Consider the following 18,603-nt stretch of genomic DNA (forward strand, 5'->3'; position numbering starts at 1 on the left):
TCTGAGGGACGGGTGGGGTCAGGAGCTTTGCTGTCCCCGGGCTCCGAGGGACGGGTGGGATCGGGAGCTCTCCCTACTCCCCTGGGCTCTGAGGGAGTTCCAGGTCGCTCCGTGTGAGGGGCTCCGAGGGCCGCTGAGGCAGGCATGGGTGATCAGAATTTGGCGATTAGAATTCTCCCCCTGATTTTACGGTAGATGCCACCGAGCTCGTGGCTGTCAAGATCCTCGAATAATTTTGCAAAAGAAAGTGTTTTCTTTCTTTGGGCAGAGAGTATCAGGCTGATGTGGTGGAGATAGTAGTGATTAAAGGGGAGGAAATCTGCGTTCCCGGCCTTTAAAGGAAGATGGGCTTAAAAACTGAGTGCCCTGTTCTGTGTTTGCTTCTCCTTTTCATGGAAAAGGTTATTAAGGTTGGAAAAGACCTCCAAGATCAACTCCAGCAAGGTTTAAGCTTCCAAGTTCTAAGCTTTTGTTAATTAAAAGACAAGCAAATCCAACAGAAGTTGGGTGGGTGGCACAGGGCCCTCAACACACTGCAACACTGAGGGAGACGCCCACAACTAATGCATAATAAGCTTTTCACAACAAAACCACGGTGTAAGTTACTGCTGGGAAATTGTTCCTAACCTGTAATGTCACAATGTGTACTCTGGGAGTGACTCTTTGAGTAAGAGACTTAGTTATCAAACCATTTATAAGAAAATGTAGTTTTTATTTACAGAACAATTGCCTATATGCATGTAAAGTCACGCAGGTGTAATGCTTCCAAAATTCTCTTTAAGCATTTTCCTCATTAAAAAAAATATAAATGAGTGTCGACACTGTTACTAAAATCAGCACTGTGAGCACCAGCAAAAAAAAGTTTCAGTAGCCCCACTGGGCATTAAAATTTCCCTGAAAGAAAACAATAAGGCAATGGCATTCTTTCTCCCAGCAGGAATGTGGAAGAGGTAGCATTTGCCTCCAGATGTCTTTTATAAACATTGTGACCCAAGGCACAACACAGCCCTTCAGCGCTGAAAAAGTCAATTTTTCTTAAAAAAGGTGCCAGTTACAATGCCTGTTTTACCAAATTGAGGAAGGTCAGCTCATTTGCTGATACATTGGCTTAGGTTGGGGTTTTTTTCTCTTCTAAAACAAACATCCAGAAATTAGTATGTAAAGATATTTACTTTGTAGAGGTACGGAGGGAAGAAGAAATTTGATGAAAATGAATTCATAGAAACCCTGAAGCCAAGGATTTATGTTCAAGTTGGCATTCCCCAAAGTGGTTTTAAAAGATGTCATACTGAGGTGTTTATTATACCCCTGTGCTGCAGCACTTCAGGATCTGCAGTGGAGGAAAGATCTGCAAAACTAACTGTGGTTATTCTAGATTTTCACAGGACTAAGCCTGACCATCTTCAGAAATAGCATTTGGAGATAGTTGATTTTGTCCAGGAAATACAATATGGTCAGCTGGAATTTACTATTATGGCATATTGTCTTTAAATTGGTTAAGGCAGTTGCTTATTTAGGAATTACTTCCGTATAATTTTTCCTGTTGAGCAGCAACTGAGAGAAGGAAAAAAAATTTGTGTTTTTTAATTTAGCTACTAATCTTTGAGTTTCTCCACACTCAGTTGTGGTCTTATATTAGCAAGTACTCCTATTTTTACAATTTAAATTGGTATTGCTTTCTAGAGGCTAGAGGAGAAAATGCTTTCATTAACATAGAAATGCATTTGAAGTGAGCCTGTAATTTGCTTTTTTTCCTTGAGTTATTTTTTAAAAAGTGTCTGTTTAGTTTCCTTAAATCACGAGCATTTCTGTGCTCACCACACTTCCCTTTGAGTGACAGCTTCCATATGGAAGAGTTGTCACTCTTGTCATGTAAAAAAAAGCTCCACAGAACTCTCCTTTGCATAAAGGTGCAACAGCATCTGGATGCTGCCTCATCTGACACACGTTTTGGATAGTGATGTGGAGGTAAATCAATACAAAAAAATAGGGCTGGTAAATTTAATCTTCAGCTTTTCTCCCTCTTTGCCTTATCTTCCCCTGAAGTGCTGTGTGCTTTTGCAGTTATCTGGGAACAACAACTGTTCATCTTAATAGAAAAGAAGTCCTAGAGTTGGTCATGTGGAAAAATGGTTTTATAAAGCATTTGGATACATTTGACTGCAGTACATTCTGCTCTGTCCTATTCTTGCTCAGCCCTGCCGCTCTCTTAGTAGTAACTTGCCAGTTTCTTGCTGTTTCCTTCTGCTCCCTATGTCTCTTCCTGCAGCCCCGCTGCCTCAAGGCGAGTGTGCTCCAGGGAAGTATGAAGTCCTTAACAACAGCTATTGTCCCATTGCTGTATATCATCAGCCTTTGGGAAAAGCATTCTCTGAGCTGGAAGCCTCAGGCTGGCCTGTGGAGCAGAGAATGGGGTGAGCCATTAGCTCCCTGGCACAGCTCCCTGTGAAACAGGTACGTAATCCTAGGGAATGGGCTGGAATTAGCTGTGTAGATGCACCCACTTTGGACAGCTAACCTGCCAAGTCACTGCTGCAACAGAGCAGCTGGTGAGAACTGCATCATAAAACCTGACACAGCAGCTGCTTCTTCCTGAAAACAGATTTAAGCTGCGTCTTAAGTAAATGGCTTAGGAAAATAAGCGTTTTATTCCCAAGTTGTTTTCCATTTCCATTTATTTTACAAGGCATCGTTCACACAACGATAACAAGGTACTGATCTGAACAATTCTGTAACAGTTAAAAAAGTAAACATTTGTTGTGACCATGTACATTAAATTGCACTTTTAATAACAAGCATTACACTTATATTTTCATGTCGCAATTTATATAATACGTGGATGTGTCACCCAAGTACTGGTAGTACTGAATGGTTCTCAGTTAAAAGTCTGACCTCTCTAGGATGCTCTTTTTTCCCTAACTCTTTAGGATTTGTGAATTTGGGACACACCCAGATCACAAAGGCAACTCCAAATCTGGAAAACTTCCTTGTCATGGGGTCAGAGATTTGAAGCTCCTCCGTTTTCAGTGTGCTGGAGTGAATCCACTTTTAATGGCAGACACAGAGGGAGATGGATTATGCTTGATTAGAAACTGCTGCATTCATATGCCATCTTTTCCCAGTTCAAAGAAGCCAGAGAATCTTCTTCCATGGGAAAGCAAGAGCTCCCAAAGCTCAAGAGAGCTCCTGGCACAGCTTTTGATGGTGGATTAGCAGATCTGCAAACCCAGGGATTACTGAAAGACAGGAATTGGGATCTGAAGAAAAATCAGGGAACATCTGCTGTGGTTTGCATTGGTAGTACCATCCATGTATTATATAAAATACAAAAATAAGAGAAACCGTAAGGAAATTAGTACAGCCCAGGATTCTGGTGGTATCAAATCACAAATGAGATTTATGATACCAAATCCTTTTGATGTATTTATCCCCTTGTCATTCAGTTTCTTATATATTATTCTATATGCAAGATATAGTTCTCCAAAGATACATATATATTCCTTTACAGGTTAAATAAAAGCAAGTCCCACTGAATAAGAAAATAATAAAAAGTAATATCCTAATTCTCTACCCATATCTTTTTTTCTTTTTCAGGTAAAAATAGCATGAAATACATTCAGTAGCAAAGCAGTTGAGACCCAGGAAAAATGGAGAGCCCTCTATTCCTGGAGAATTAACCTGTATGTGTGAAGTCACAATCCTGAAATAAATTGTGTAGACTTCTGACTTGGGAAAGGTAAGGTCTTGATCAATGCTGAGCATTATTTATCCAGTTGCAATTTCCTTGCATTTCCCAAAAGCCATCTCTGGATTAGCTCAGTTCTAAAGGCTGCTGTGATGTACACCTACCCAAAACCAGAGAGATCCAAACTTGATCGTTTCATCGTGTCTCCTAGTGCTGTTACTTGGAAGGAGATAAAGGGACAGTTCCCAGTAGGATATTGGCACAATAGACAGAAAAACAGTTTAGTTTTAAACTTTATGTTTGCATGTCTGGTGCAGCCAGCTCTTTACACAACAGCCCCTTCGGCAGGGTCTGGCAGGGACATGGGGTGCTTGTCAGCTACAGCAATCTCTCAGCCTTGAGGGAAACATCTCTGCCCTCTCTCCATGATCAATCAGACATGATATTTACTAAGCTTTCTCTTTAGCAGCTGGAAGAACCACCAGCACTGTGGTGTTAATTCCACCAGCACAGCAAGAATGCTTCTGGTTTCAGAGTCAAGGGTGTTTAGGCTTAGGAGAAGATGCAGAAGTTGCCAATTATCCCTGAGTCTAACAGTAAATGAAAATCAGAGGTATAGTTCTCCCACACATACAAGCAGTTTCATGGATTTCACTGCAGCTACTTAATAGAAGGAAGGGAACAGCCCTGCCTTGATCCTGTGGAGAAAGCATGGCATGTAGCTTCCAAATTTTGATACTTCAGTGCCAGTAAATGCAGATTTTTATTTACTCCTAAGCTACCACATTCAGTTAGTGAGTGATATCACGACCCTGAAGTCAATGGGATACTTCATGCTTTGTGAAGGGGCTGAACTCTTGCAGTTCACTTTTGATCTCCATCTCCCCTTGTAAACAGCTGTTTTTATTTCAAGTTGTTCTTAACACAGTGGCACAGATGATAATTTATTTTAAAAGAAATTTCAAGGGCCAACCAAGAGAAGTCATTTAAAATGTCTAACAAAGGGAAAAAAATACTGCTTACCAGTGTAAGCACTTTTAACTTAGCAGTAGCAATGTAACTCAGCTGTAGCAAGTTAAATCCTAATTAATGGACAGGACAAGGGTGGATTTGTCTGCTGGCAGCGCTGATTACATAGATGACTATCTTTCCTGAGACTGGTTCTACCAAACACTAATGCAGATGGATCTCAGGGATTTTGCAGTTTCTTGGCTTAACTCTACCCATGGTATTTTCTATTTTTCTTCTTTTTAACTCTCTCCAGGTACACTTAGAAACATAAACTAAGTGGAGTAAGTCCTATTACTTTAGAATATTAAGTCTGGTTCACAAAGATAATACAATACTAGTTCACAGATGTACCATGTAACTAAATCAGCCTTGCTTCATTTAGCCTGTAAAGTGTTACAATCAAAGGAAAAACAACTTTTTTAAGTGAAAAGGACTTTTTTTTTTTTTGCCCCCACATTGGGCATCTCAGTAACAGACTAGAATCCGACAAGATAAAAGTTGTAGTAAAAATACTCTTTGGAGGTTTGTTCCTAATCAAAGTAAAGGCTTTATTTCAGAATGGTGCATTCTCCCTAAAATTTGAAAATAGGTTTTAGTTCCACATATATATTTATAAAATTTAAATTAATTTTAATAAAAGTTTGATGTGGACGCATAGTTTACTACAGACTCAGGGAAAAAAGGTTGATCACTCCAGACTTAGCAGCTATGTTAGCTGTTCCAGTGCCACTTGGAAACAAAAGTTTCAGTGAGACTTTGATGATGTTTCCTGCTGAAAAGCTGAACAATGAGCCAGCTATACCTGACAAATCCACCAAATATATGTGTGTAGGTAGCTCCGTCACACACAGATCTCTTTTCTTGCAGGAAACTAGATTTCCCAATAGCATCTATAGTCAGCAGATAGAATTTTAGCTTGCCTGGTTTAAATCATGGAGTCCTGCTCCTTTGCTTGTTTCTGAATATTCATCAAGATAATGCCATAAAGCTGTTTTCTTACTCCTTCAGCAATGCTGAGAAGATGTAGTTGCCACCTGAATATTACTTTTCCAAATGCCACTGCTACAAATGCTATCTTGGATCTACAGCTGGAAGGTGGAAATTGTTTACTGCCTTTAGGGTCATTGCTTTCTGGAACTTCTTTTTGGTGAGGTAAGCCAGCTTGCACCCTTACAAGGGTTTGAAATCATCACAGCTAGCACGTAGCAAATGTGGTTTTGCTCCTGAAACTCAACTTCCAAAGTCAGAAAGCAGCTACACTGAGAAAAGGAATGTTATGTCAAAGCTCATGTGAAACATGGTGACTGTATTTAGCAGTTCCTTTTTGATGAACTTGGAAAGTCCCACTCCCATGATCCGCTTGCGCTCACTGGACTCTCTGAGGTGATTTAACTCTTTCACTTGACAGAAGACAAACCGTGGGGGGCTAAATCCACCCACATCTTTTGTGGTTGTTTTTAATCATCTCCAGTACATACTATAACAAAGACAAGAGACAGGACTGTGCAATGGGGAATTGGAGGGGTGAGCAGCAGTGAGCTCTTAACTCATCTGCTCAGGGAATCACAGCATTACACATTGCTTTAATCATTCTTACTGAACTTTTCCAATCATGGTTTTAAATCCATTTTTAAGTATGATTTAAGATACATGAAATGAGAAATTCAGACACTTGTCAAACCATCAGTTTTTCTCAGGGGCACAGTACTCTCAACTGCAACAATCAGATGTTCACCACGTATCCTTAAATGTCACTTCAGATTTATTATGAACTCACATTCACATTCTGAATGTGAAATGGAACTGGTTAAGTGAATGACTAACACAGGGTTTTGCCAGTTAAGAGAATGGACACATTTATGCAAATATTATGAGCAAGATAGTGACAAGGGAAAAAGACCTTTGATAACATTTGCACAAGAAATACCTTTTGTTTTTCCCCCTTTTTTTCCTCACTGTATTAATAATTCCAAATAATTACTGTTTTTGAAGGTACATTGTAAAATATTAAAGTTTTTAAACCCCTTAGACTTAGAAGAGAGAATTGTGTCAGGATGGTAATTATATTTTTATCTCTACTTCTAACAGCTGACTGCCTTTTAGAATCTTTCCTTTGGCACTGGTAACATTAAATTTGTCCTACCCTGCTGAAAATAATTCACAATTATGCTTGACAACAAAGCACAAGATGGGTATCATTAAATTTTATTGTACAAAAACGACAATGTATGGCATTCCATAGAATTTAAAAAAAATCAAAACAGAACTAATGTCCCTGGAAAAATCTTGTAAATGAAACAATTAATACACAACATTTAGTCCAACAATGACATTTACCTGCAAGACCATCTTTAGACATAACAGGTATAATTAAAAAAATATTCCATCAGTTCAAGCAATAGTTTAATTTTCCATGAAATAAGTATTTCTATGAACACTTCATGTTTAGTCAAAATGAATGCTTTTTAACTTCCTTACCTTAAGAGATATAAAACAACCAGACAGGTTTGGGAATCACCAGAGAAGTCTACCCCCACAGGAAAGTCTAGGGTTTGTATTCCACTTGAAAATGCTTGTTTTTATAAAAATAAGTAATACCAACTATAACCAAACACTTCTAGCAAACAGATCTTGCTTCTGTGGTATTTTATTCATCAGTGCAGCGCAGACCTTTTGGGTATTTTATTTGGTACCTCATTTCTGTGTCAAATTTGGAATCTGAATATAGACCCAGGGCAAGGTTTTCATTATTTTTCACAAAACCTATCCTTTATGGCACAGGATTTACAAAAGGTCAAAACTAAGGTCCTCACTCTGCTTCTCAGCAAAAACATCAAATAAGTGTCAAAACAGTTTTCCCTTTATCCTAGTGGAAGGAATTATTCCTTGGAATTCTTAATATAAACCTGCATTTTTAAAAAAACGGAACCAAGTAACTTTGTGTTAAATTCCAGTTGAGCTGTAAATAACCTTTAAACAACAGTGTTACAAAAAACGGCACTACTTGCATTTCTGAAGAGAAACCAATCCAAACTAAGAAGTTATCAGGGAAGCTCATAGCAATTGTGCCAGGAGAGCACAAGCCTATCTTTGCTATGGCCTAAGCTTTACAAAAAGTGCTTCTCTGCAGGATGCAGTTGCTGTGATAAACTTCTGAGATGGTCCCAGGGCGTAAGTTATCCTAGACACCTTACACTGTGCTTTCTAGGGAGAGATTATGCTGCAGTACTGTACATTTTCCATTCTCTCTCTTCCTCCAGAAGAAGAAAAACCTTCTATGCAAGATAAAAATAATTTCAAATTAGTTGTGTATTAAAGACGTAGTTTTGAAGTATTTATTTAACATCTAGTCATATAAAATAAAGTGTAAAAGTATGAAGGTATCAGAACGTGGCTTTCAGCAAGGCAGTATGGGAAGTAGGAATTCAACATAAACCAGGATTTTTTCCCCCCCTTTGAAAAGGGTCACATCAGAAAATGAATGAAAAACACCGAAGAATTTCACTTCAAGCCTGCACTCCTGCCTTATGTCCTTTCCCCAGGAGGAGAGACCACTGGAAGAATCCTCCAGGGTTTCAGCTGTGTTGTTCTTTGTGCTCTTGAGCCGGGTGTGGCCGGAACTATGTGCTGCCCTCTCTGGGAGGCAGGGGCGGCTGGGGCTGTGGTGGTGCCTGTGTGCCTGTGGCCGTTTTGATAGAGTTCAGAGTTTTGCTAAACCAAGAGTTTTTGGCAGCTTGGATTTCATTCATAAGGGCTCCTCTCTGGTGCTCCAGCTCCTAAGAAAGCAGAATAGTCAGAATTGATCAAACCCCAATCGATTAACAAAGAAGCATCTTCACACTCAGTCCCTGCAGTCCAGCACTTCCCTTGCAATCTCCCAGGCACTGGGGAGAGAAGACATTCAAACTGCAGAGATAGCACAAGATACTTAGACACACAAATAAAAACCTCCTTTTCTTTATAAGACAGAAAATTTTTCTGGAAGTTCACAGATATACAGGCATGCAAGTATGTGCTCCCTTTTGGAACAAGTTTTTGCATGATTCAGAATAATTTTGGACTGAGCATGAGGTTAAGGTGACCACCCTGCTGTACTTGGGTTCCACCTACCTGAATTTTGCACTTGGCTTCCACGAGCTGCAGTTTGGTCTGTGCAAGTTCCAGCTCCATCTCTCTCAGCTGCTTCTTCAGTGCATCCTTCTCATCATCTGTTTCAAGGCCTTTGTTGTCCGTGCTTACAGCAGGCACCTTCAGTGCCCCCTCCTTGCTGAAAATCTCACTGCAGTGTTTGCAGGCCATCACTTTACCCTGAAATACCCAGAAAGCTCATTCTTAATCCATGTTACAGGAGTTGTACTTCCTGAAAGACCCTTTTTTTGGTCAGACTGCCTCAATCGCAAACCATCTAGTATTGCGTTTTGCATAATTGGCATGAAAAAAATTGGAGTAGTTCATTAACAATTTCCAGGTTATGTTAAGCAGTATAAAAATTCCTAAAATCTACTTAGCATTCTCTAAGCACCGAGACTTTGTTCCTATATTAGAGTCTTCTTGCTACCAAAGCTTTGTGATATTTATGTCAGCACAACTCAGAAGAGTAAATTACATCTGAGCAGATGAAACAACCGGCCTGGCTTGCATGAACTAAAACCAGATATTGAGCTATCGCAGCAGAATATAGGAACATAAATCCTAGAATTATTTTATGTTATTATCAATAACATTAAAAAGTCACTAAAAAGCAACAAATCCAGTTCAGCTTGAGTACTAAAGAAATAGGCAGAAGCCAAAACAGAGGGTAAACAACTCTGCCTACTGAGCAGTGACAGAGCAGAGGGATGGAATTACTATTACCTGATCAGGAAATGTTTACCTCTTATTTAGGTTTTCATGGTAAGGGGTTTAGAGAAGGGAGAGGAACCACTATGGATATTCCGGTGCTGGCCCTAGCTTGCCATTTGGTTTAATTACTTAAATTCTACTTAAATTACGGAAACCCAAATATAAACCTTGTTCAGTCTGGCTAATTCCAATCCCACTGCTGTGCACACTTGAGAAACTCCATGTTTTGTCTTCTAGAGAGTCTTCTTTTTCCAGTTAATCAAAACATCCAAATAAACACCGCTTTCCTCACATTTTTTGCCAGAAGTATGCATTTTAACAGCAAAAGGAAAAGCCCAGTACTACATACACTTCCGTTTGAAAGTTCCACAGTCTGATACAAGATAAAGAACCATGACAAGAAACAAACCCTTTCCTTGTTTACATCTGCTGAAAAATGCTACTGATGTTACTTGAAGCTTCAGTTCACGTTTTATTCTGTATCCCTGGTATTCAGAAATACTTGTGTTAGAAATATCCCATATGTAGAGACATCATTCTCACCTTCACAACTTCCAGTTCATCTTTACTGGCCGCTTGTTGTTTTTCCAGCCTGGTACTCAGCTGGGAACAAATCTGGAGCAGAGAAAGCAGTCTCTTAGCTCAAGTTTACTATACTGAAATAGAATCTGTGCTTTTTAACAATGGTTTTTGCTAGAATCAACATTCCATAAATTCTGCCTCACTGAGGTATATGCAGTCCCCCTTATCAACTCCACTGCTACTGATAATGATAAAAACCCAGCAGTATGCAATACAGAACCTGAACGCAGAGACAGGGACATTTTATGGATGAATTGGTTTATGATGTTTATGCTGCATTATGTCACTGAGTACAGAAGCATTCACCCTACAGTACTAAAATTAGCTGAAAGACAGGTTATTCTTGACTGCCTAATTAGGAGACTGTTAGGAAAGCCACGAGAAGATTTATGACAAATTACAACGTTGCTCTCTGAAAGCCTGAAAGAAGAAATGCGAGAGGAGCATCTCTGGAATGGTACCTGTTTATACTCTGCAATAATGGCTGTGGTTTTCTTGATCTCAGATTCTGCCTTCTCCAGCTGCTTCCTGAAGACTTCCTTCAGCTAGGAAATGAAAGAGAGAAGTTACACAGTACACTGACAGAATTCAAAATATGTCATCAGATTGTTCTCTTCACGTCTCGCTGTGTTTACAGTACCTCTACAGCTGCTTCTTACCAAATTCCAGTTCTTAGACAAGTGTCTGATTTACTCAGTTAACAAATACTTATTACATCAGTGATGACCAAAAAATCTGTGCTGTGACCCTTTATTCCTGCTTAAAGAATTCTCCTGTAGCTTAATTCCCTTTCTCTGTGTTAAGTGGTGGTACATCATGGCCCACAGAACACACACAATAAAGCATTACTATTAAGTGGGGTTTACTGATGAAGTTTTTGTTTTCCTGCTCACTGTCACAGCAGGTTTGGCCAGATTGTTTGTTGTTTGGAGGTGGAACAAGAAGAAGAATCTCTCAACACTATCACTGCTATCTCTGTAACAGGAGAAAAAATACTGTTTGTGTCTATGGCACTGAGTTAAAACACAGCTAACTCATCTCTCCTTCAGAACTACTCCACTTGGAGAGCCCTTTCAGTAGGAAAAAGGCCTCACTGCCTTACTAATAGCAAACAGAACTCCATTTTAGAGAGGCACAAAGAATTACCACTTATTGTTGCAGTCACTGTTGCCAAATAGCAAAAATAAAAATCAGGGTATCACTTTTGAAACATACATGTTAGATATGTAGGATTACAAAACTAAGATTGAATATTTTGCAACTAAGGTCTAGTCAGCAAAATGCTCCCAACCCTCATCCCCAGTTCTGCTGTTAGTTCTGGATTCAGGCAGGAGCATTATTTAAGGGATCCAGCAGCTGAATCCAGATGGGTTCTTACAAGGCAACAACTCCTCCAGCTCCTCATTTAGATATTTAAGATGTCTGATCATGTAGCCTTAGCTGAGATTGCTCACCACCACTGACAACAATCTTTACAATACCTGGAAGAGGGTAAGCTATGGAAAACTACACATTCAGAGCTCAAGTAAAGAAAAACACTGAAAACCACACTTTGGGAAAAAAATTACCATGGCACTATAAACTTTTAATTGAAACTGCATTTTGAGGACAAAATCCTTTTCACAAATGCACAAACATATCCCCACTTTTCTGCATATCATTTTGCTTGCATTTCCTAATGAAATGGGAAAAGCTGGAGAATGATCTACCTGAGCAGTTTCCTCTTCCTGCTTCCTTTTCTCTTCCTCAGTCTCCACTAGCTTCTGTTTGGTCAGGAGCAGCTCCTTGTTCAAAACATCTGCTTTGTCTTCAGCCTAGAATCAGAGACACTGGTGTAAATCAGATGTTATCTGTGCCAATACAAACACACTGCTATATACAGCTCAGGTATATAGATTTAGATTCTAGCACTGCCTTTTCCTGCCCTCTAATGGCTCACATAACATTTTGATATGAAATTCCCTTTTCAGTTAGCCAAGTTCTAAAGTATTTCACTGTATTTCAACAACTGTGCAAAAGGACCCTTTGGCCAATTGTTTACCTGTGCCCAGATGGCACATAAGCACAGATACTATGTTGTAATACAAACAATGATGTACAGAATATTTTTTTGGGACCAACATTAATCTAAGTGAGAGCAGCATGATTTAGCTCCACTGTAACATCAAATAACTCATCCCATTTTTTAATCTGTGAGCAGGGAAAACAGATAACTGTAAAAAACTTAGGTGTCTGCACTGTACCTTACAAAATGTTCAGGCAAAGACAAGTGTAAGAGACAAACAGGACCACCACATAAAATGGTTTATTGGTGCAAGTAAGTATTACATGAAGAAACCTGATAATTGAGAACATCATTTTCTCTTTTCTTGGAAGGCCCAAGCTTGTGGTGACACATACTGGGAATGCTTTGTTTTCGTGAGCACTGTCCTCACTGATCATCAGGAGAGAAATGTATTTCTCAATGTTTGGATATATTCTGTAAGCCTCTCCAGTTGGGAAACACCCAAGGCATCACACCACCCTTCCTGTTCAGTAAGGAGGTCCAGGAAATGGTTGTGGCCAATTAACACTGAGTTTGCTGAAATTACAAGAGTGAAAAGGGCATTGGAAACAAGTAATCATACAGAACTTGTCTCTGAGCTGAAGTTTGGTTTTCTACCACTGTGGTGGTATCAGCTTATCTTTCGGCCTCAGTGATAACAATTAATGAGGATATTATTGGTGATTGTGGGCAGCAGAACCAGCTCCACCCTCTCCCTGACTGAAGAGATGGATTAAGGATTTCTTCATTGCTTAGTGTGTATAAGGCTGTATGGGCGAAAGGAAAACAAGCACTGTAAGAATGGAAAATTGATGAGACTAACAAACAAAAGAACTTGGAGATTACAAGGATATTTTTGATGGAAGACCTGTTTTAAGATATACTTTGAAGGAACTACAAATCTTTCCTCCATTCTTGTGCTCATGCCAGTTTCTCCAAGCACCTGCAGTGGCACATGGTATCCCCTATCCTTGCAGATGGGGAATGCAGTAGCACAAAGGTCTTCTTTAAGTGCCTGGGAATGCAGGTGGGGTGTGGGAAAGCTTCTTGGAGCCACTCTTGTCTACAGAAAGACTGGGAAAGTGTAGGAGAGCAAGGAATGGGAATAGCACATGCTGCTTCATGTGCACCTGGAATTGCCAGGGAAGACAGAGCCCCTCAGACATTGCTTTTAGCCTCCACACAATACTGCCTGCTCCATGCACAGCACATCTCTGCCTGCCTGTGCTCACCCAGACAGCTCACAATTTTAGAATCCCATGGATCCAAATCAGCGGAGCCTAACTGTCCAGGATCTGCCTACAGTGAAATAGAATTTGTACAATTGTGGTCAATAATGTTTACCATTCTGAGGTTTGATAAAGCAAGCCAAATAACCATGCGAAATCCAAATGAGAGGCCCTTGCAGGAAAGTATTTTTCATTAAAGAAGGCACTATAGCCCTCAATGAGCAAGGCACTAATGACAAGTTGCGGTAAAGTTTGGCCCTCCTGTATTCAGTACCTTACCAATAACTCTCACAGCATTTATCAATACCACACACAGCACTTCAGAAAGAGAGGGCTGAATGTGTAGTTCTCTGGAAATCATCTCTGAGGCAAAGGGCTCTGCCCTCCACATTCCAGTCTCCACAGGGAACACGAGCAGTCATCAATGAACACCCGCAGCCCTTCTAATTTTCGATGCCATACCAATTCATTATCTCTGAAGTTTCTTGCTGAAACTGCTGTGAAAAACAGATCCACACAGATATTTTGCAATGCAACTTTCCTTGAAACTAGTCTTCCAAGAACTATGTGATAGCTTTTTCAGGAAAATGTTCATTCTTTGCTATCTGCCTAAAGGTTGTGGCCTACATTTTCTGAACAATGCCCAACAGAGAAAATGCAGTCAGTCTTGGCCAGACCCCACTGAATGCCTACATGGTATGTGGAAATCTAACTGAGTGCAGCTAGGAGTGAGGTTGTCAGGAAAATAAAGGCACAAAGAATTGCACTTTTAATGTTGCATTCATGATCTCACTCGAGCACAAAGCAGGGCTCCTAAATTTGCTGTTGCCAAGGCCTGAGCTGAGACCCATCTCTGCTAACATTACCTGGTCCAGGTCATTCCGTAAGGCAATTTTGCTTGTTACAAGCTCATGGGCAAGGTCGTCGTTCTCCTGCTCCAGCCTCATGCTTGCTTCTTGGAGCCTGCGGTTTTCCCTCTGTGGAAAGAAAGGAACAACCAGGAAAGGAAGTTAATCCTTATGAAGAGCAATGAGCAAGTGCATTGTGTCCATAAAACACTGAGAAGGCAAGAGTGCACATTAAGACAGGACTGCTGCTCTGGGAAAAAACAGTGAATTAAGCCAGCAGTGCAAATGCAGCTTTTCCACTTACATCCCACTGGTTTGTGCTGTGTAAGGGACACACTGATTGTAGTGTTTCCCTGTCAAAAGTAAACACTGACCTCTCCACAAAAGCACTTGGTTTCTGCTTGCTCATCAGCTAAAGAAATTAGGCAGCTAAAATCCCACCCAGCAGCAGTGAACAGGGACCAATTAAGAGTTGCTCATAATAATGCTTCCAACTGAAATAGAAAGCTGTCCTGCTCTACTTTACAAAATTCTGTCTGCAGGGATCCATAAAAATAGTCCACTTTGTAGGTGATGAAGTGCCAACTTCCCATCTCCTGCAGGACCAGCAAAGAACAGCATTTAGCAGGGAACTCCCTACAGCTCATACATCCTGTATCACCATTTGTGCACTTCTCTGTACCTCATGCCAGTGACTCCAGTGTGTACTTTACAGAAAACCTGCTGAGAAGAAGTGCCAGGTGGAGAGGGGAGCTCATCCCTGAGCACAGGCCAGGAAACTGCCGGGGGCAATGACAGGAACACAAAATGGAGAACTCAGAGGGTGCAGGCCCTTGCTCCACTGCCCTCCCCACCCACTCCACACAGGCAGAAATGACTGTGTGGAGCACTAACCACAGAAGGTGAGGAAACAGGAGAATGAACAGCAATAATTCATGTCTTTTAGAAATCAGTTTCTGTGACTGTTGTTCTAGGGCTGAGAAACAACCATATTCAAAAGATGCCTGCGGGTCAGTGGACTTCCAGGGGTCCAACATCAAATACAAGTCCTCATTTTCAGAAGAACACAGCCATATGGGGCAGATAGATGTGCCTTCCTCAAATGCATTTTAGGAGAAAAAAATCTGTGCTGGCTTTCCATCACTGTGTATCTTCCATACCAAAATGGGCTGCAAAGGGAATTTCTGCACTATGGAAATTCAAGGAAAAACACCATGTTCATATGGAAACTCATAGGTGGAAGAACAGTAACCTGTATGCTGAGATTTCAAAAAGGACTTGTTCTCAGCTGAAATGCAATTTATGTTCTCCAAAAGGAAACAGCAGAAGTCCAAATGTATCAGTAAAAGTCAATGCTATATAATAATGTATGTTAGCATTTAAAATGTTTTCCAAGAGTGGTTCAGTGAATGCATTCCTACAAAATGAGTTTTCTTGCATAAGTACATTATTCACCTGTTTTTACTTCCTCCTACTCACCAGCTATGCTCAGATATTTTTTTCTTTCCAAACTCACAACTATGAAATTGCAATTTTCATTTCTGTTGCAAGCAAATTTTGCATGTCTGTCTTAAACAAAAACAGGACAATTAGAGTTCTAAGAGGATGCAAAAAAAAGTCTCTTCTGTGTGGGAACTTCCTCTGTGGCAGGATGTAGAACCTCTATAAATTCTCTCTCGTTAATGTGACCCTATTGTGTAACTAGAATAGGCACTGCCCTGCACAGGGAAGTACGTTTGTTTCCCTTCAAAAAGATTGTACTTTGAGTAACTTGTTTTTTACAGAAACTGTAAATAAAATGCTTTCGTCTTAACACAGTTAAAATAACCACTGCTAAAAGACACACAGCTTTGGAGATATTTCTTATTTTAAATGAACTGTAGTCTGCTTGCGACAAGGAATTTTAAAAATGAAATAAAAGTTTTTCTGTAAACATAATACAAGCTTTAAAGTGTAAAACCACATTGCAGTCTATAATAATAATACTAACATTAATCTCTAACACATCTTCATTCCTGTATTTTGTTCAGACCATCTTAGAAATGTTAATTTTTATAACCACAGCTCTGCTGCTTGTCAGAAAGTGACCTGAGTTTAACTAAAACTTGAGACCAGAGTAGGATGAGGTGCTGCAGCACCAATGCTTTTTCATAGGGATGTTGCTCAGAGGAAGAAAGCAGCAAATTCTTACGACTTTTACAAAATAACCGAGTTGGCGTCACCATTTTTGCTATGTCTTTGCCAAAAGCTTCAGTGTCTGCAAAGCAAGGCACACAGAGTGAGGCTGAGAGTTCCTGCTTTGCATTGGCAGACAAGTGGATAAGCAAGCTCTGAACATGGAAATGCGCTATCCTCCTCTTAACTTAGAATTTACATGGCACCTTGGTAGTGAGTTAAAGATCTCTTACCTTGGGCATCCAGTCAATAGCTAAAAGATGTTTTTCACCACACTCTCAGTGTCCAGCTGAGAGCCTCTCACAGGGCCACCTTTACTCTTGCTCCACCCAGGGCAGTATGCCTGATGAGGTTTGCCTTTTCCAGCTCCTCCCCCCAGGTCTAGCAGTGTAAAACTGCCTCCCTTCTCAGGAGGAAACTCGTAAGTCTGCCTAAGTCTAAATAAAACCTACCAGGACACAGTAAAGACAGAAAGAGCAAATAGTGCTTTTCATGTATAGCAAACTATTTCCATAGGCTCTGAAATATTCAGTTTTATGAAATGTGCTCACAACGACATGAAGTTCAACAGATGGAGCTGGTCTGTTACAGCAGGACTCACATCACAGGCATCATTTTGTAACCTGGCATCAGCCAACTAGTCAGACCTGCTAGCTGTCCCTGGTGTAAACAGACAGCTTCCTGCCTCCTCTACACAGCACTAAATTTACTATGACAACCATTTCCTTCTCCTCAGCATTGCTCAGTTTCTACAGTCAGTAAAAGAACAGATCCCTCTTTCCCAAATTCCTCCTTCTGGTTACAAAAGGTGGCTGGTGAACTCAGGTTAGCTTTTAAAAGGAGGATACTGCATTTCCAAAGAGGACAAAAAATGCTGATACATACAAACACAAATAAACTTACCTCCTGCAAAGTCACAGACCAAACACTGCTTTCAACCATTGGTGTAAAGACAGTGAAAACAGGATATAAAGTAATTTCTAATACAAAAAAAAAAAAGTTGCTTATTCTTCACTGTATTTGTTGTTACGAGTTCTAGAGAGATATACTCCTGCTTCCATCACACACCGGATGGAAAGATGACAGCAAGCTTGAAGGCAGTAGGCAAGCCTCACTTCAGGAAGACTGCAAGGCTAAACTCCACCCTCTGCTCCCTTCCAGGCTGCACCAAGGAGCAATTCCGGAGGAGATTAGTGGCTGTGATGCATCCTCTCTGTGCTGTACTCTAGTGGGGTGTAATGAGTCACCGACCTTGTTAAGCAATTCTGTTTCTGTTGAGCAACACCCTGTGCTGTGTTTGGCTTGGGAAGAGTTAGTTTTCTTCACGGTGGTTAGTATGCTTTGGGTTTGTGCTGGAAAAGGCGTTGGTAGGATAGAGATGGTTTGGTTATTGCTGAGCAGGGCTTGCACAAAGCCAAGGCCTTTTCAACTTCTTGTACTCCTCACTGGCCAGAGGGCTGGGGGTGCACAACTAGCTGATAGGAGATGCAGTTGGGACAGCTGATCCCAACTGACCCCAAGGGATGTTCCAGACCAGATGGCATCGTGCTGAGTATGTGAAGCAGGGGGAAGAAGAAAGGGGAGATCTCTGCAGTGATGGAATTTGTCTTCTCAAGCCACTGTTATGTGGGATGGAGACTTGCTCTCCTGGAAATGGCTAAACAACTATCTTCCCCTGGGAAGGAGTGGATGAGTTCCTTGTTTTGCTATGCTTGAACACATGGCTTTTGCTTTACCCTACTGAGCTCTCTTCATCTCAACCCATGAGTTCTGTCACTCCTACTCTGCTGATTCTCTCCCCCACCCCACTTGTGGAGTGAGCGAGCAGCTGCCTGAGTTGCTGGCTGGGATAAATCAAGACAGCCAAACTTGAGTGTGAACAAATCCTCAAGGATGGAATAAAAACACTGATTAAAATTCAGTGATGTGAGAATTTCTGGATGTGAGAAAACTGAGGTCTTCACAAACCCAGTGGAAAGGGCTACTGCTTTGGAGCAGCTCCAAAGGAAAATCTGGTGAACCTCCATCTAGAAACCCAAAACGCTTTTACAGTAAGCTATCCAGGAAAGTCTCTCATGGTAGGCAACACAGAGGCTCCCAGAGGTAGTTATGTTTTCTGTTTGGTGACTCTGGAGAAGCATTCCCCAAAGTGCCCCAGCACACTTTTATTAAAAACAATGTCCCACA

The 18,603-nt window shown here is 40.7% G+C and overlaps 1 protein-coding gene across 3 annotated transcripts in view; it reads right to left on the minus strand.

The window, feature by feature from the left end:
- Positions 1–6,885: 6,885 nt before the first annotated feature.
- RABGAP1L (RAB GTPase activating protein 1 like) overlaps positions 6,886–18,603 on the minus strand; it is a 214,745-nt gene continuing 203,027 nt past the window's right edge. For all 3 annotated transcript variants that reach the window (XM_085068653.1, XM_085068654.1, XM_085068652.1), the window contains exons 21-26: positions 14,260–14,370; positions 11,830–11,934; positions 10,582–10,665; positions 10,082–10,153; positions 8,807–9,004; positions 6,886–8,472 (exon numbers count right to left, since the gene is read on the minus strand). In XM_085068653.1, the coding sequence (XP_084924779.1) occupies positions 8,317–8,472; positions 8,807–9,004; positions 10,082–10,153; positions 10,582–10,665; positions 11,830–11,934; positions 14,260–14,370 (726 nt within the window). In that variant the 3' untranslated portion in view covers positions 6,886–8,316. The remainder of the gene's footprint in view (positions 8,473–8,806; positions 9,005–10,081; positions 10,154–10,581; positions 10,666–11,829; positions 11,935–14,259; positions 14,371–18,603) is intronic.

The sequence above is a fragment of the Lichenostomus cassidix genome, chromosome 8, assembly GCF_008360975.1.
Source record: "Lichenostomus cassidix isolate B80296 chromosome 8, HeHo_3.0, whole genome shotgun sequence".
Classification (NCBI taxonomy): Eukaryota; Metazoa; Chordata; class Aves; order Passeriformes; family Meliphagidae; genus Lichenostomus; species Lichenostomus cassidix.